The sequence below is a fragment of the Emydura macquarii genome, unplaced genomic scaffold (assembly GCF_026122565.2).
Source record: "Emydura macquarii macquarii isolate MOO-44397 ecotype Brisbane River unplaced genomic scaffold, CSIRO-AGI_Emac_v2 contig_2975, whole genome shotgun sequence".
NCBI lineage: Eukaryota > Metazoa > Chordata > Testudines > Chelidae > Emydura > Emydura macquarii.
The window spans coordinates 138527-156684 of NW_027133112.1; the positions used below are offsets into that span (position 1 = coordinate 138527).

General features: G+C 36.9%; 1 protein-coding gene across 6 annotated transcripts in view; it reads left to right on the forward strand.

Annotated features, from left to right (window-relative positions):
* The window catches only part of PTPN3 (protein tyrosine phosphatase non-receptor type 3), a 283828-nt gene that overhangs the window by 91338 nt on the left and 174332 nt on the right, over window positions 1–18158 (forward strand). For all 6 annotated transcript variants that reach the window (XM_067569970.1, XM_067569975.1, XM_067569974.1 and 3 more), the window contains exon 2: window positions 12556–12710. In XM_067569970.1, coding sequence (XP_067426071.1) covers window positions 12556–12710 — 155 coding nt within the window. The remainder of the gene's footprint in view (window positions 1–12555; window positions 12711–18158) is intronic.

The window sequence follows — 18158 nt, forward strand, 5'->3', positions numbered from 1 at the left end:
TTTTACTGTTTCGCTGAGCAGCAGGACACAAAACAGCTGTACTAATAAAAAGAATGTAGCATTTATTAGTCCTCAGCTGACCTTAAGTTTTATTTCTGAGGTAGTTTTGACATGAAAGAACAGTGGAAATATTAAAACCAGTTGTTTTAATATAGTACAACATAAAACGAGTTTTTAAATCCATAGACAGTAATTTGCAGCTGTTGCCATCAAAGTCAGTGGACAGCATACGTTACAGTAAGAAACGTGATGCGTGAATTTACTTCACTTTCTGTGGAAGACCTTTCATAACTGATTCACAGTAAGTGAAGCAACAGGTAGGTTACAGGTGCTTCCAAAGAATTGAAAGTTTTTTTTCATATCACACTGCTCATTGAAATAATGTATTCTGGTCATACTGCTTATCAGTTGATTTTGTTCTTGTTTACAGTGTCTTTATTTCCGTTTGTAAAGTTGGTGGAACAAATGAAATGTTCAGTTTTAGGGATGTGTTGATTAACATACATGGTTTGGATTTTTGTTGGTTTATTATTGACTGTATCAATCTTATGAAGTTTTTTGTAATCTGGCACAGTGAAGCATGAAGGAAGAGATTCAGAGTACTGAGTAGTAGTGATAGCTACCTGCTGACCTGGGAAATAGGTTTCAAAAGGTTTTTCTTCTGGTAAATGGTTGCTTGGAATTAGTGACTGTCACTTTTATGTATTTTCCATATTTGATATTTTTTTAGGCTTTGTTATTGCTTATTACTAGTAGTGGTTGAAATAGCTAGAATTGTGAGTTTCCAAAAGATTGGTTTACAAGATGAATGGCTTTTGACGGGGTGGAATATGGGTTTTCTGGGTTTTTTTTAAATGCTTTTTTGGCATTTATCACAGTATGTATATTGAAAAATATGTTATTTCAAAGTATGCAACAAAATCACCTCTCAGAGTAAATGTATTGTATATATTCTGCTTTTACATTATTATGGTCCTTAGTTTTCTCTATTTGTTCTTCCTCTATCCTGGCTAAAACTATAAGTAATACTGATAATTACATTTGCAGTTAATTAGTTTGAACTTGATTGGTAATAAATTTAATGTAGTACAAATTATCATAGGTTTAGTTTTCATTCTTCACAGAGCAGTTTCATGAAATGTAAATTTCATTTCACCTTTTTGTTATGTGAACTTAAGGTTTCCGTACTTGGATGAAAGTTAGTATTAGTGCCCAGTAATTTTTAAAAAAGTTAATGCTTTGTGCCCTAAGTATATTAATAAAGTTCAGTAGTGCTTCCTTGTTTCCTGCTACTTGGAAACCCTTGATTTCATTATGTGTAAAGGAATGAGACCAGTTTACATAAACTGAACAATTCAAGTGTGGGGAGAAATTGTTGGGAATATTATGTAAGGTTCATGAAGTAGCTCAATAGCCGTCAGAATCTTCCAGAATTTCTGTTAGTTTTCCCTGATAGCAGGTATTAGTGAGGATTGAAATACAATAGCTATGTACACCTTTAAAAAAAATTATCTGAAGCAGTATTTGTGAGAAAAATGCTGGTTTAGATCTCCAGCTCTAAAACTGCCATTTGATTGACTTGCTTGTCTTTTCTTGCTCTTCCAGCTCTCAGTGCTGATAACTTAAAATTATATCCAATTGATATTGATCTGCAGCTTCCTACTGCAGTGTATGCACAACAGATTGCCATAGGAAATAGAGGATGTATTATTTTTGAGAGAGAAATCAGAGTAGCAGATCTTGTAACTTTATTTATGGTTGCCAGATGTGTTTATTTTACACCCTGGCTTTGTTTAAAATTGAAGTGGGCTATAAAGGAAGCCATTGAGTTCCTTAATTCTTCAATTCACACAGTACAGGAAACAGGGCAACCAGCCATCATTGTAGTGAATATTGTTTTAAGATGTGATTTTTTTTTTAAAGTTGTTCAAAATAAATAACAAATCATATAGATTGATGATTATTTTTAAATTGGGTATAAAAACCATAGCACCTCTCCCCACACACCAAAAACAAAAAAGAAAAAGAAGCAAGTGGAATGAATGATCCATATTTCACTTTCATTTTGAGCTTTTTTTAGCTGGCAGTAATAATTTTAGTTCACAGGAAAGAGAATTAGTATAGGTTTGTTCTTAAATTTCTTTTTATTTCTGTATTCTGTGATCCTGTTCTGCACTGTGATGAATTCAAATAGCTTAAGTCAGTGGTTTCCAACCCATGCCATTCCCCTCCCACTGGCTGCAGAAGGGAACCACTGCCTGAGGACCCAGGTGGAGCACGTTGCCATGGGGCTAAAAGACGGTGCAGGCTCCTTGGTGCAGCTAAGGGGAGAGGATCAGCACTCCCTCCCCTCCCCCCCTTGGCAGTAGCAGGAAGCATGGCAAAGTGCTTCACATGGGTCCCTAAGTGCGGGGGTCCCTGCTGGAGCCAGAGGGAAGGTAGCACTGATCTCCCGTTCCCCTGTCTGCAGAAGGGAGCCACTGCCTAGGGAACCAGGTGGAGTGTACGGGGCTACAGGACAGGTGCGGTTTCCCAGCCATGGAGACGGGAGATCAGTGAGGAGGGCGGCAGCCTCCTCTCTGAATTCCTTCTGTCTGACTGCAGTGGAGGGGCAGCGGAGGGCTGCTGGCAGAGACTGGTGGCTCTGCAGGGTTGTAACAATGATATCTGTGGCCTTTGAGATAAAAAGGTTGGGAACCATTGAATTAAGTTGTCTAGTACCAATAATGTGTGACTCTTTTTATTCTTGCTAGTCCTAGGAAATTGTAGTAGACATGATTGTAGTCTTCCTTTGGATTTTTATTCTTTGTCTTATATCCTTTATCATCTCATTTTCTCAATTGATTTTTGAAAATACTTTGACATGTAGTACCATCCTTCCATCTCCAATTCTCATTCTCTCCTCTACATAATAAATATTATTGGTGAAGCTTGCAGTGAAGGCTCTCGTTAAGGTTGCCTGACACTTTCTGTGATAAGATCTTGTTTTCAGTTGTTTATAACCTCACTGCAGGCAAGAGGTGCAGTTTGCTGTCCATTTGAAAATCCACTGAGTCAGACAGTTGTTACAGGCTGCTGAAAATTGTGTTTGCATGTGCTCATTACAGGTTTGTCACAGGCTTGCAGCTAAAGCCACAGATGCCACCTCCGCTGATCATGCTGTAGCCAAGACCTGAAAATGAGACTCTCCTATGCCCTGGTCCCCCAGCTGATGCTCAGGCAGTGTAGAATAACTGACTCAAATGCAGAGGAATGAAGAAGTGTGGGGATGTATAGGAGCAGAGGGGGACATGGCCAGTTTGGGTAGAGAGATAGGAACAGGGGAATGGGCTGTGGGGTGACATGGTAGAGGCAGAGGCAGAATAGGGTAGGCTGGTTATGGGGGAGGAGACAGACAAAAGAGTCTAAGTATTCTCTCCTCCAGAACTCAGGATTTTGCCCCTTGACTAGGTCTCAGGATTTCTGTGTCTAGACATACTTTACTGTCTAGCGAATAGCTATGAAACAAATGACAGTCTCTTATCCTCCTCCAGTGGCTGGTCCACAGGGAATAAAAAGTATACTAGTGCTACCAGCTATTGTTATCTGAAGTGGTAGAGATCTGTGCAATGAATCTAAACTTCCCAACCCTGCTGATGACACATGTAAAACACTCACTTATTATGCTGCTGCTGATAAAAAAAGCCTATGAAGAAATTAATTCTGTATTCAGTGCAGGGTTTGGATGATATGTGGTAAGCAGGGCATGGAGCCACAGATTGAATGATTAGAAATAAAAAATTACTGAATAACTACCTATTAAGTGAGCACTATCCATCCTATGCACTAAATAAGCCAGGAGTCCTGTAGGGAAAAATAGAATATAATCACATAAAGACTATTACAATTTATATGCACAAGGGATAGTGGTGGGGAATTAATATCGTACAGGCATTCTAACATTTCCTAACTTTGGAGTGCTTAACTAGGCACTGTAGCTTAATAGATAGGGAATTGGAGTGAGACGATAACTGAGTTCTATTCCCAGTTCTGCCTCTGGCCTGCTCGATGACCTTGGGCAAGTTGCTTCCCTTCTCTGCGTCTCAGTTTCCCCATCTGCAAAAATGGGGGTAATGATACTGATCTCCTTTGTGAAGAGCTTTGAGATCTACAGATGAAAAGCACTATATGAGTTAGTTAACTTGGCAATGTTAAGATTTTTTAAACGTTTTTGTAATATTGACATTTCAAAAGTAAAGCTCATTCTTCCAAACTCCAGTTTTACTCATTATGCCACAAGTATCTTAACTTATGTCTGTTCTATTTATAGTAGTAGTCCATCTTGCTTGGAAAGAAAGCTTAGTACTTTTCCCTTTGATCATTGTCTGAGAAACATTTATATTCTTAGTCTTACTGCGTCACCAAGTGCAAATAATGTTTATAAATATTATAGTATAAATATGATAAAACTAGCATCTTCACAATTTTTTGTTTAAGGGAAATTTGTTGGCATAACAGTGCTATCTATAGTAGTATTGAAATTGGCAGGTTCTACTATTTTTGTTATGAAACTTTACTCATAAAAAATAAATTGTTTGACATACTGATATTTAACATCCTTCTCTCTGTGTAAGCAAAACATTGGTAGTATACAAACAGGTGGTGTTATTGCACTAGTCTAATGCTATTCCTAGGGGACTGGCAAAAATGTTTTTAACTTTCTCACAAGCCTAAATATGACACATGGGAAGAAATGGAGGGGGAGGAATAGTTTAAGACCTTATCCTGCAATGATCTAAGCACCCGAGAAAATACATATATGAGTAGTTTCATTGAAGCTAATGGGAGTACTCGTGTGCCTAAAGTTATTCATGTCTTTGCAAGATCAGGACTTTAGACTGCCTCTAACAAATAATGAAGAATAAGTCTAAATTAGGAATTATAGGCTCTGTTTTTAAAATACTAATCAAAATATTAATAGAACTAAAATTTGATTTGAATCTAATTTTATTTAGAATAAAATATGTAATTAATTCTTAGATGAAGGACTTAAGGTTTCAATCTTCTGCTAGCATGCGTACGTGCAGCTCCCATTCTTGTAATGTGCCAATAGCAATGTGTAACTCCTTGTACAACAAGAAGAAAATAGGCTTCTTTAAGACTTCAAAGTACTGAAATCATCAAGCACAGAAGAGAATTGAATTCATGTGCATCACTGAACCCTGTCTTGAATGAGTTGTTGCTGATTAAAGGTACATCTACTCTGTAGTTGGAGTGTGGTTTGCAGCTTGTGTAGATGTAACCATGCCAGCTTTCATCTAGCTGGCTCACTAAAAATGTGGTGGCATGGTGTCCTGTACAGGCTACCAGTAGGAGTATGTATCTGGGGGCAGATGACAGGTAGGCTTATGCAGCCTGTGCTGCTGCATTCTTGCTGTTATGTTTAGTGAGCTAGCTAGATTAAAGTTAGTGTGGATATATAGAATCATAAGGTTAGAAGGGATCTCAAGAGTCATCTAATCTAACCCCCTGCCAAGATGCAGGATTTGTTCTGGCTAAACCATCCAATGTCTACACTAGTTGCTAATCACACCCTCATTTTCAGCGTAGATGTTGCCTAAGATTTTGATCCCACCTCTTCCCTCTCCTCCCCCCCCTCCCCCGCCCTGGAAATCTTTGGCATTCAATTGCTAATCTGAACTCATCATTCAGTAAAATCATAAGGTTTCTGTTAGATGAATTTTGCAATACAAGTTTAGCTCTGGAAGGCTTGAATACAATATTGAGGATACCTTGAAATGAAGTGCAGATCAAGACTTGCAAGCAAGTTGTAAATTCTAGTATTGTACGCAATTTGAGCAGGTCAGCTGTGGGTTTGGTGGGTGGTGGTTTTGCACTGTAGACGTGAGGCCTAGAACTTGGTTTTATCCTTAGGCAAATGATTACTACAAAGTAGACATGTTCTTGATTTCAAGACCTGAGAAAAGCAATAATAAGATTTTACAGCCCAATTTATTTTATTTTATTTTCGCTTTTTAATACAAGGTAAATAGTGCTCTAGTAAATATAAATTCAGGTTATACAATTTTATAGACGTTAGAGTAGGGAAACATATTTGTTAAAGTGACTTATTAGAGGAGCTCTAAGTGTCTACAAAATTAAATGTACTCAAAAGCATCTGTATTAAATGTATACATTAAATAACCAAGTCTTGTTGAAGATATAATCATTAATAAACTTACCTTGTAGACCAATTTATGAAAGAACATCAGCCTAATAAAATGTTAGCGGAAAAAGGGGTATAATTAATTTTCACTGAGGATTGAGAAAGATTGGAAGAAGATTAACAAAAAATCTGTTCAATTGGCTTCACTAAATATTTTGGCTGATTAAAAATATTTGCAAATGTATATTTTTTTGTAAATTGCCTTAAATACAAAAAATAAAGGTATAGCTTTGAATATTATCAAAGTTTATTGTATTTTAAGGTCTTAGCTTAGATATTGTATATTAATCTTACTAGAATTAAACTATTATATAATTTTTTTAAAAAGTGTAGCATTTTAGTGATTGTAGAAGTGGTTAAATTCCTAGATCCTGCACTTTATGGTAAACCCATGGCTACATCAAGATGCTTATATTGTGATTATTCATGATTTATATGACAAGGCAAACAATTGTCATATGTTGAAATATTTCACCTGGCTTTGGTCATTAGAACCAAATATAAGAGCTAAATCTTATGTTGTCGTAACAGGCTTATTTCAAGAAATTTGAGTATTTTTATTGTGTTGGCACAACTATATTCCTTCACAGGAATGGTGACTGTAATATTTTTGCTACAATTTTGAGATTATGGAAATTTCCATCTTTATACTCATTTAAGCAAGAGGATACTGAAGGAACAAGTCTTCTATTCTTTACACTTCAGTTCTGGGTATATCTACTACATGTTCTTTCATGTTCTGTTAATCCAGTATGTGATATGAAGTCCCTGTACTTAAATCTTTAATCTTTATGTGTTGGTATATTTGTGACCTATTGATTTACTTGAAGAATCTGAATTCCAGTACAGCTTATATTTCTGGTGTCTAATCAAGCAGCTATCAAATTTAAGATAAATACAGATTGGATTGCCTACTGTATTTATCAGGAAAAATTTTCAGGGAATATAATGCCAATGGGTAAGGAATATATTTTTGGTAGTATGTGACAAACTAAGTCGAATATTTACATGAAGTGTGTGGTTTATTTACCAGCTGCTTCATCAAAGGCCAATAATCTGTATGGAGATGTGCCTATATTCTGATGTGTTTCAGTATCCCAAGTGGTTTAACTATAGAGTTTTAGACTTGGATTTTATATAATTAGTGGACAAACTTCCAGTCTTCAATTTATGGTTGAAGATGGGGTGAAAAGGGCATGTGAATGCTTCCTTACAGGAAGCAAATTTCATCTCAGTTTTCATAGATGTTTGTTTAAAAAACATGGTCAAATTATAGGCTCCTGTTGATTGGTTCTGGCTGGCTAAATAGTTTCCCCATAAAGGTTTGACTCTGGTAGATATGGCCCTTGATATATATGAGTAATGCCTAATAATCAGGGATGAGAGCAGAGTGTAAGGGGCTTAAGATGATAACCTGATGAACCAGGATTTTTAACGTATATAATGCACAGCTCTTGCCTAATAAATATAAGCAATATGATGTTCCACTGAATTATATTTGAAAAACAAGAATTGCTACTTACAGTTGATGTTTTCTTTTCCAATTTTATTTTTCAAATGTAATAAGTGCTCTAAAGTTACCTGTCTTGAAACTGGGTGAAACACCAGTCGTCATAGTTCTGGCATTTCTATGGAACTTTTCAGCTTTACTCCATGTTTCAATAGGCCAGTGTCAAAACTTGACCTGAGGCTTCTATCTGATTCCAGCAGTAGAAACATTAAAGGCATGCTTATTTGCATTAAAGTGCAAAGGGCTATTTAGCTAGTTGTAGAACTTGAAAATAAACATTCCTAGCTCTCTAATTTGGAGGAGAGTGAAGGATACTATCTGTAACAGTCTAACATTCAGTTATAATTTATGCAGAAGGGAGGCAAAGAAAACTGCTTGCTTAATGAAATAAATCTGTTGAGCTTATTCCAGAAGGATGTAAAAATAAAAGTATTTTAAAGGCTGAAAAATATTTGCAAAAGAGCTGTATTCAGGGAGGGGAAGTAGGGAGGTGAAGAATTTGCAGGGAAAGAAAAAACTAACAACTTAAAATTAATAAAAGGAAATGCTTTGTTTACATTATGCCATTAATGTTTGGAACTCATTTGCAGGTTGTATCACTGATTCCAAGAATTTAGGATTAAAAAAAAACAAACCAAAAACCTAAAAATGCATATTGAGCATGTGCACTATTAGATAAGATAAAGGATAAAAACCTTCATGCTTTAAAGCATAAGACAAACCCTGAGGAGATTAAGAAGAAACTTCTCCAGTGGGCTGTTGTTTTATAACTGTCAACATCAGCGTTCTTGCACCTTCTTGTGAACCATCTGGTATTACATCCAGGATATTGGATTTGAGGATTTGTTGCCCTAATCTATTATGGCATTTCAATAACTGAATTATTTTTATAAAAATCAAATTAATATTATGTACAATCCTGTTTTTAGTTTGTTCATTGTAAATGCATTTTATGTGAAAGGATAAAGTAATCTGCCAGAAATGATGCAATGTCCCTCAGTAATCTGTTATAGGAAAAGAGAGAAAAGTGTGCAAGGATCTGAGTACATGTGCATGAATATTTTATCCATGTACAGAGATTAGATCCCACAGAACTAATTTGGCTGATGCGTAAGACTGTGTGTCGTTACAAACTTGAAGGATTTTGAATTCTTTGGTTCATGCGCCCAGTGCAAATTGGCTATTCTTTAAATCACTTGTGCTGAATTTTCCAGTTTTGTTATTTGGAGCATTTAGCATAACATTTGAACATATATAACAAATATAAACATATAGTATTAGGCACAGAGTATAAATTTAACTATCTTAACTATAAGCACCTCACAAAATTTTACATTATATACATAATAGCAAAATAGGGCTGCCAAACAGGTGTCATCTGTAATTGCTAGAGACTTTCCATAAATACGTTAAGAAGTGTGACTAATGGGTTTGTGGCACAGAAAAAGCTCAGTCTGATTCATTTGAGGAGACTCCTGAAAGTTCAGTGATCATAAGACACATTATACATTCTCTTTCATGGCATTCAGAATTCTAGCTATATTATGGAAAATTTAGAAGTGGCATTTCACTGTCATCCTACTCAAAAATGTCAGTTCTAATGCCATCTCTTACAAACTTTCTTTAGTGGCAAGGTTCAGTGGGAATTTGGCCTCAGTTTCAGAGAGTAAGCTACAAATTACTGAGCATGGTGAAGGGATTTTGAATGGGAAGTTAGAAAGCATCTAGGAGAGGAGATGTGTAGCTCTAATTTGCAGAATACTCAGACCCATGTTCTGATAAGGCAAACCAGCCTAGCAAACTTGCCTGAAATATTGGTTGGGGTATCCAGATAATCAGTTAAACATACTGAGGATGAGGACTTCATTGTGAAATTAGAGTAGGATATTCATGCTACTGTGTGCAGTTTAGTTCTGTAAAGAATTTGTGGTTATTTTGTCATAGTTTTCTGTTATAAAACAGTTCTTTCTATAATAAATGTACCATGGCACTCTTGCTTTTATTTATATGTCCCTTGTGTTTTAACCAATTTAATTGAATAGTTTTTTATTGCTGATAAAATGCTACTGTATTACTTCTAATATGGAGAGCTCCCTGAAAATCACATTCGTATTGGAGGCCTGTTAGAATTTGGCAGCTAAAATCTCCAGAGACTGTCTGCACTGAGCGGCCTCCATTCCATGACTGCAGGGGCCACTCAGGACTTTTTCCCCCCACTGATTTTTCCCAGCAGCCAGGGAACCAGGCATCAGAACCAAGAGCAGGAGATGCTTGTGTACTCTGTGTTCTCCATGCTGGAGCACAGGCATCCTGACTGGAAAGCATAGGAGAGAGAAGAAAGTGTGATGGGATGGAAGCAGAAGGAGGGAGGGGGAATAGGATTAGAGGGGGGACCAAGATGACAGGACCAGGCACATGGGCAGAAGGGTCTGTAAACAGAAGAACACTCTCCCCAGAAGATGGAATTGATTCACACTAGGAAAATGTGTATCTTTCTTGTCTAATGGCTGGTCCATGGAAGATGATAGCCTGAAACTGCTACTAGTTACTGAATTCAAGTGGAAGAGGTTGGTGCTTTGAATTTAAAGTCTCAACTCTGCTGATGACTCGTGGGTTCCACATGATGGAAATATTTGTTTTCAGTTCAGGGTTGTTGTGTTTTTTAATTAGGGAATTAGGAATCCATAATACTTTATAGAAGTAATCTTCCATGCTGCACCTAAAAATGACTATTTTTAGATTATAAATGGCAAAGGATTTATTTTTGGTTTTGTTTCATTATGAGGGGGTGACAGATAAAGAAAGCATTGTCATTTAAAAGAGAAAAGCAGTGTTCTGGATAAAGGAATTGAGTCTGACTAATGTATAAATGGGTCTTGATGTTACAAAATATACAAAGATAAACTGTAAATTTGCTAATAAAGAATAAACATTTGAGAGCTGATATAGCATATTTAGACTTGGTATAATTTGATTTTTTTTTAAATTTCGATGGATAATATCAGTGTTAAGATTATTTTTCATTTTATCGATTTAAATTTTCACAGTTGGAGGAAATTATAGAGGAGAGGATCAGACAATTGTTTAATGATGTTGAGATTCAAAAAGTTAAAGTTTTATAACTCTTAAAATACAAATAGTTAACATCACATGTCATCATAAACGGAGTAAATATCCTTAAATCAAGTTCTTAAGCAGTATTTTTCTTACATTGCCTAACTATAAATTTTTATGATAATACACAAATATTTTTCATCAATTAGTATTGTACGGTGAAATTGACATTTACTATTAAAAATCGAATCCTACCAACCCCACCTACATTTGTGTACATGATTTTAAGGTCTCAGGCTTCTCTTTGGTGAATGAGGTTATAATCCTCATGTTTTTTATATATATAATATTATGCAAAGATGGATCATTGCATGGCTTTTTCCACATATTAGTACACTATGAAATTGTGCATCTCTTGGCCCTGCTGTTTTTTTCACATGCTTTATTTTGCCCATTTTTCTCCATAATTTTTATGCATGTTTGCTCATTGGTGAAGTCATAGGAAACTGGGATGCAATAGGTGATCTTCATAGAGGAGCCCATGCAGTGTTCTGTTAACTCAGTATTTGTTTATTAAGCAATATAACAGAATGAATTTGAAATAACTTTCATTTGTCTACTTACTTTTAAAGAAGTGTTCGACCTATATTAAACTGCATGGTAATACTAAAGTTAAACTTTGATCCCCGGACAGCTGTGTGACAATTAAACACTTTTCTAAGAATTTTAGTATAAAATTTAAAAAGTTTCTGATCTTCTAAAAAAAAGAAAAACGAGTTGAACTTTTGGAGGAGAATTGAGGAACAAGAAAATTCTGGAATCTTTCTCAGGTGGCTGTGAGGATTCACTTTACAAGTATCCCCATAACTAACGTAATAACTTTGGTAAGGTTGGTGATTAACCTATAAAATTACATGGTGCATGAGTTGACAACCAGTTTTACAATCTGTGTTACCAATTGGTAAATTAATGTAGTGAAAAGATTTGTCTTTTTTGAAATATTTGAAGGCTCTCTGTATGTAACTGCTTTCTTACTGTCTCTCTTGCTGTATCATATATATATAATATAAATAAATAAATACAATTTTGGTTTTGTATAAGATTGTGGGGAGGGACATTCTCTGTAGCTATAAAATCTTGGCTTTATATTGACTGAGTCTGTATTTTCAAACTTATTAAAAATTATAATCATGTACTTTAAGAATAATCATTGTGTTTCTGCAACAAAATGTTTGAAAGAGTGTGACACAAATCTTAGCTTTCTCTTTTTTTAGAATAAAACAAATAGTTAAATAAGTAGAATGAATCTTGAACCACACTTCCATAAAATGCGTAATGAATTTATTAGTAAGAGGTTTCTAAGGTCATTTTCTAAGCGCTTAGATCAAACATTTTGTGTAATTTGGAGTGAGTGTACATTCCTGTTTTAAAATTAGGTAATTACATAAGCCTGGTCTGAACAATTTACACTGGATTAAGTACAGTTGGCTTAAAAATTGTGCAAGCCCCTGTATGGGCACAGTTACATTGGCTTACAACTGGCTTGCATCAGTTTTGCCTGCATAGCTAGCTTTTATTAGTTTAAAATTGGCCTATATCAGGGTTCTGTACAGGCTTAACTAAATTGTTTTTTAAACAAATTTTAGTTAAGCCAGTGTAACATTTGTGTGTAGTCAGGGCCTTTCTTTGTTGTGGGGTTTGTGTGGTTCTGTGAAAAGTATTAATGAAACAGTGTTCTCGTTAGTGTATCTTAAGGAATTTACCTGATACGCTTTTTGTTTTACAGGTTATTCAGCAATAGTTATGACCTCCCGGTTACGAGCATTAGGTGGGAGGATAAATAACATACGAGCATCAGAACTACCAAAAGAGAAAACGCGATCAGAGATCATCTGTAATGTCCACTTTCTGGATGGCTCAGTACAAAGCTTCAAAGTCAATGTAAGTTTTGAAGAATTTTTTCACATTGGCTTAAAACTTGAAGTTAAAATCTGAGGATCAAATATAGGGTTATTAGGCAAATGGTTTATATCTGGGATTGAAGATGTACATTTCTGTCATACTTCAAAGTCACTGGATATGAAGTGAGTATGTAAATCTGGTATTTCAGTGGTCTCTTTCTAATATCAGTTGGTGTTAGTAATGTAAACTTACTTCATGCAGAATGTATCAGGGAGATGGATCACTCGGGTGATCTGGGAACTGGATAAAGCTAGCTTTTTGGTGGATGTTACCTGTTGTGAATGTGTGTTTGTAGTTAAGTGAGTGAGGCTTCTGAATTTAGCAGGGGGAGCCCATTTTTCCTCTAACTTTGTGGTGGTAACACTGAAGAGATGTGTTTTAGGGAGTGTGCCTGAAAAGCAGATGCAAACATGGAAGTACTTGTTTTCTCATGGGAGTTTGAATGACCACTTCTCTTTTTTTTTTTTTTTCTCCAATGCTCTTTCATCTTTGGAGGTGCTTGGCAAATCCACCTTTTTCTCTGCTTATACACGTGTGATGTAGATGGAGGATGAGAGAAATAGGAACGTGGTCTAGGAGGACAGTTTGTGTTGTCAGGCTCCTGCACTTCTTTGGATTGATTTTGGGTAAATAGAGCATATTTGACACTCAGCAATGTTGCATTTGGAAGATGTTTGCTATTATGAATCCTTCAGGTTTTTCTTACAGCTTGATTTGAAGACTAGATTTGACCGGGTTAAAGTAGGGATATGCTCCCAGAAAAGGTAATACACAGTAGGTTAAGAATGTTAAAATTGGCCTTATCCTTCATGAAAGGGACATGAAGCTAAAAAGATGAATGTGCTAATTCCAATGGCTGATTTGATTTGCAGGGAATCAGGTTTTCCCTTTTGATGGGAATTAACCAATTAGCCATTTTTTTCAAATATAGAAGAATTATCATTTAAAAATACTCTGAAGAACAACAACCTACTGGTATAAAAACCTTATTATTAAAACTAACTTTACTTTTCTAGAGGAAATTGCCAAAATTATTGTAATTAAGAACATAAATCAATTAAATAGACAGCTTTTGCCCTAATCAGCTGCCCTGTTAAAATTTACTTTAAAAACTCTTTGTCCAATGTTTAATGCTGATAAACATTAGAAGTCCTGTTACTGAGGCTGAAAGTGTTGATCTTCTTTACCACTTCTTAACCACTGTCCTACTCAAGTACCCAAAGCACAGGATTTGGTGGTGATGTGGGACTTGAGCTGTCAAGACATCTGTTGAGAAAATAATATAGCAGGGCACAGATTATCCAACAAATTCTTGGAATGCATTTGAGATAACTTTTTATTACAGATGGTGGAGAGAGCAACGAAAGAAGGGAGAGGTGGTTCTAGAGTTGATACTGACTAATAGGGAGGAACTGATTGAGAATTTGAAGGTGGAAGGCAGCTTGGGTGAAAGTGATCATGAAATGGTAGTGTTCATGATTTTAAGGAATGGCAGGAGGGAAAACAACAGAATAAAGACAATGGACTTCAAGAAGGCAGACTTTAGCTAACTTCAGAGAATAGGTAGTTAAGATCCCATGGGAAGCAATAAGGACAAATGCAAAGTACTACACTTAGGAAGAAATAATCAATTACACAAATACAAAATGAGAAATGACTACCTAGAAAAGGGTACTACAGGAAAAGATCTAGGGGTTACAAAACTACATGTTTAGTTACAAACTAAGTATGAATCAACAATGTAATACTGTTGCAAAAAAAGTGAACATCATTCTGGGTTGTTTAACAGCAGTATTGTTAGCAAAACGAGAAGTAATTCTTCATCTCTAGTCAGCACCAATAAGGCCTGAGCGGGAGTATTGTGTCCAGTTCTGGACACTACACTTTGGAAAAGATGTGGACAAATTGGAGGAAGTCCAAAGAGGGCCACAAAATGATTGAATGTCTAGAAAACATGACGTATGAGGAAAGATTGAAAAAATTGGGTTTGTTTAGTTTGGAGAAGAGAATACTTGAGGGGAGACATAAGTCTTCAAGTACATAAAAGTTTACAGTAGAGACGAGGCTGATAAATTGTTCTTATACACTGAGGAGAGGACAAGAAGCAATGGGCTTAAATTGTAGCAAGAGAAATTTAGGTTAGACATTAGGAAAAACTTCCTAACTATAAGGGTAGTTAAGCACTGGAACAAATTACCTAAGGAGATTGTGGAATCTCTCTCATTAGAGCCTTTTAAGAACAGGTTAGACAAACACTTGTAAGGGACGGTCTAGATCAGGGGCAGCCAAACTTACTGATCCCCCTGAGACTCCCCTCCCCGGTGGGCAGAATCCTGTAGCCCTACCACCTTGCTGCAGGACAGAAGCTCTGAGCTCCACACCCCAGACTGGTGGGTGGAGATTGGGGGGGCATAGGCGGACTCCGCGAGCTGCACTTTAACTGTAAAAGAGCTGCAAATGGCTCACGATCTACAGTTTGGCCACCCCTCATCTAGATAATGCTTAGTCCTGACTCAGTGCGTGGGACTTGATTAGATGACTTGACAAGGTCCCTTCCAGTCCTACATTTCAATGGTTCTGTTATTAGCCAAACATTTACTCTAAAGTAATATTAAACCAGACCCTCTGCCCCACTCCTGCCTCTGAGTAAAATGAAAAGGGACCGTGTCTTGGAATATTACCTTCCATTTCCAATGTTTCCTTTCTTGTCGATTAGTCTAATTACAGCAATATTTTGTATGTTGAGCTCTGCAAGTTGCTAAAGTTTTCAAAGTATATACTCTGACAGGTTGCACCATACAAGATACCTCTCAGATCAAAGCTGTTCACTATGCACAAAACATAGCATTCCAACTAGCATAAACACTTTCTAGAATTTAGTACCAAAGCAAAACTTAATGAAGACATCTTATTTACTAGAATATATTGAGTTAAAAGCACCTTTTAGTCTTAAATGGCAATATTATGCAGTTGGGCTAGTTGAACTAAGAAAAATAACCTAACATGGTTGTGATTTTATTGAATTATTTTATGCAAATCCAGAGAAGTCTGTATCCTGTTTATAGGACTAACTAAATCTGTCTACTTTCTGGTCTCTGAGTGCACAGACCTCACATCTTGGGTCTTTAGCCCATTTTTCTTTGTTTGGAATTTCACAGTTCTCGCATTCTTAGATCAGCACCTGCATACACTATCTCATGTATACCAACTGCTTGTCAGCCTGCAAGTTTAACTGGGCTTCAGGCAACTGTATTTCCTCCCTTTAGGAGTCTTTGACCCATGATATAGACCAGCAACCCACTTAAAAGTATTTTTATTTAGCCATTGGAATAAAACATTAGGGAAAAAAAAGGATTTTAAAACATTCTATATATATTTCTCTCTTACCTGATGTAGTTCTGTTCTATAATGGCGTCCTAGGCAGGCTTACATTCTTCAGCCACCATGGTGGGTTCCTAATGGCTGAGCATGTTTCAGTTAGTATTCTCTCTGCCTCACTGAAATTTCCCTTTTAAACCCTTCAAGGTTTCTTTATTTTGCAGAAGATTTCTTCACATGTTCATGGGCTTTGGTTTCCCTAGTCAAACCAGATTTATAGGCTATTTTAGGAGAAGAATGGGACAGAGCCAGAATCATCAGAGCATTGTCCCTAAGTGACTCTTAAGTGAAAGTTACCATTGAGAGTCATCTCCTTGGTGCTTGAAATATCCAGACAATCCCGTAATGGGAAGCAGTTAATCAAAAGATGTTGTTATGAGCTGATTGGAACCTTGTTATAAGTTGTTAAAACCCTCACTTAAGACAAAAAGAGTATATGGACCCACCCCAGAGTTTTTGGGCAGGTGTGGTTGTATGGGAGAAGGCAGAACAGAAAAACGGAGAGATCAGAGGTTGGGGGGGGTGGAGGGGAGCCTAAAGATGCAGCAGAAAGGAGCAACTGTGGTGTCATGGAAAGATACCCCGGGAGGTGTGTTTTTTTTTAACTGAAATACAGATGAGAGAGCAACATAATATCTCCTCCATCTGTGGAGTTGTTTTTGAGTCGGGTGCAGGCAGAAAAGAGGGCTCTTGATGTTGTGAGGAAAAGAAGCTATTGCCTTCTATTTGCCTCTGCGTTTAGAGAGACAGGACTTTGTATATTCTTTGTAAATAGAAAAAACTGCATCAAGGAAATATTTGACTAATACCAAATTTTGCTCCCAACTGGAACACACACAGGGCCCCAAACTTTGACTAGCAGTTTGGGTCGAAACGGGGTGGTGATATTCATACAGAAAACTACATACCAGTCACAAACTACAGGACATGTCTTCACTGCCAAGAAAAGATGTGTGTTGGTGTGGGCATGAGTGTGTGGTTGGTTGGTTGATTGTTCAGCTATCACACTGTAAAATGCTTGTAGAGACAAGGCTCTGTAGTTCTTACAGCAATGTATCTAACCATGGATGGAGGAGATATTATGTTGCTCTCTCATCTGCATTTCAGTTTAATAAAAAAAAAAAAACAGAAAAAACTCAGAACCTTGTCTTAACTAGGATTTTTACAGTGGGATAACAAATATACATTAGTTATTTTAGAATAAAAATACAGCTTTTTTGTCAGTGAAGATGTAGCCACAGTAATAACAGCTATTAGAGCATACCCATATTTCTCATGCTATGATTAAATAGTTCTCAGTGTCTCTTTTCTTTGTGAGATAATCATACAACACTGTCATAATCTAAATTGATTTGCCTGTTATGGGTCTGATTAATGGATTATGCCAATGATGCCCGGATTCAAAGTCTGTGCTTCCTGGATTTGCTTGTTTTCCATCAGCGATGAGCACCAACTCTGTTTATACTGTTTGGGAGAAGCCTACATCGCATCCAGGTGCACTATCTGCCTCTTCTTCCCTGCCTGTACACGGGAAAGCTAAGCTCTTGGTCCCAAAAGTACCTCAAGGAGGTTGCCATGGGGCTGCAATCAGGTCCTTGCTGGGGAATCCCTCTGGTACATCTACCTGAACATTCTAAGAATGCTCCCCCCCAACCAGGGAGCCTTCATCTGCATCCGTCGGTACCAGTGCTGCAGACCCCGTGCTGGGGCCTACCCATGAGCCATGGAAGCATGTACATAAGTATGACAGTAAGTCTTCCTCCAAATCCAGGAAGAATGCTGCACCATCCATGAGTACCAGCCATGGAGGAGTGACACATTCCAAGGCTCACAAGTGACAAAAGCCTGTACCGTTTGCTGGATCTGCTGGTCCTGGTTCTGGAACCGCATACTCCTCCTTCTTCAGCTCCACTGATGTCTGTGAATTGTCAATCCCAAGACACATCCCTTTACCAGTCCCGGTTCTATCCATAGACTGGGGACCATTGACTCCGGGGAGACTTGAAGTTTTTCTGGACTTCACAAACTGTTTGCCCTAGAAAGAGTGAG